The sequence below is a fragment of the Nestor notabilis genome, unplaced genomic scaffold (assembly GCF_000696875.1).
Source record: "Nestor notabilis isolate BGI_N333 unplaced genomic scaffold, ASM69687v1 scaffold118, whole genome shotgun sequence".
In the NCBI taxonomy this organism is placed as follows: Eukaryota; Metazoa; Chordata; class Aves; order Psittaciformes; family Psittacidae; genus Nestor; species Nestor notabilis.
Genome location: NW_009940316.1, coordinates 1 through 435, shown reverse-complemented (window position 1 = coordinate 435; position 435 = coordinate 1). Strand labels below are relative to the sequence as shown.

At 65.1% G+C, this 435-nt stretch overlaps 1 protein-coding gene across 1 annotated transcript in view; it reads right to left on the bottom strand.

The window, feature by feature from the left end:
* TEKT4 (tektin 4) overlaps positions 1-424 on the bottom strand; it is a 12323-nt gene extending 11899 nt beyond the window's left edge. Inside the window, exon 1 of the mRNA XM_010020264.1 lies at positions 41-424. Within this exon, the coding sequence (XP_010018566.1) occupies positions 41-424 (384 nt within the window). The remainder of the gene's footprint in view (positions 1-40) is intronic.
* Positions 425-435: the final 11 nt, after the last annotated feature.

The following is a 435-nucleotide window of genomic DNA, read 5'->3' as shown; positions in this document are numbered from 1 at the left end:
GGGGCCCCGCGCTGGCATCAAGCCCCCTTCCCAGCCGCAGCTTCTGGGCTGCCAGGAGGCTGGTCTCGGCATCCATGTCCTCAATCTGCTTCTGGAGCTCGGACTTCCAGAAGTGTATGTCCTGCAGGCGCTGGCCCACGGCGGCTGTGGAGTTCTGCTGGGCACGCTGGGTAGTGGCAGCGGCATGAGCAGACAGCTCCTTGGACTCGGCCCGATTGCACTCGCCCTGCTCGCAGAAGCTGAAGGCCTTGTTGTACAGATCAGAGTTGCTCTGGTGCCACTCGTGCGGCAGGTACTTGGCAGTACGGAAACCGGCCGTGCTCAGGCCGCTGGAGGAGTCCGGCCCCGTGTTCAGCGCCACCTCACACACCTTCCTGGGTAGCTCGGAGACGGGCACAGTCTGCGGCGCCGGCTCCTTGGTCATCAGCGCCTTGG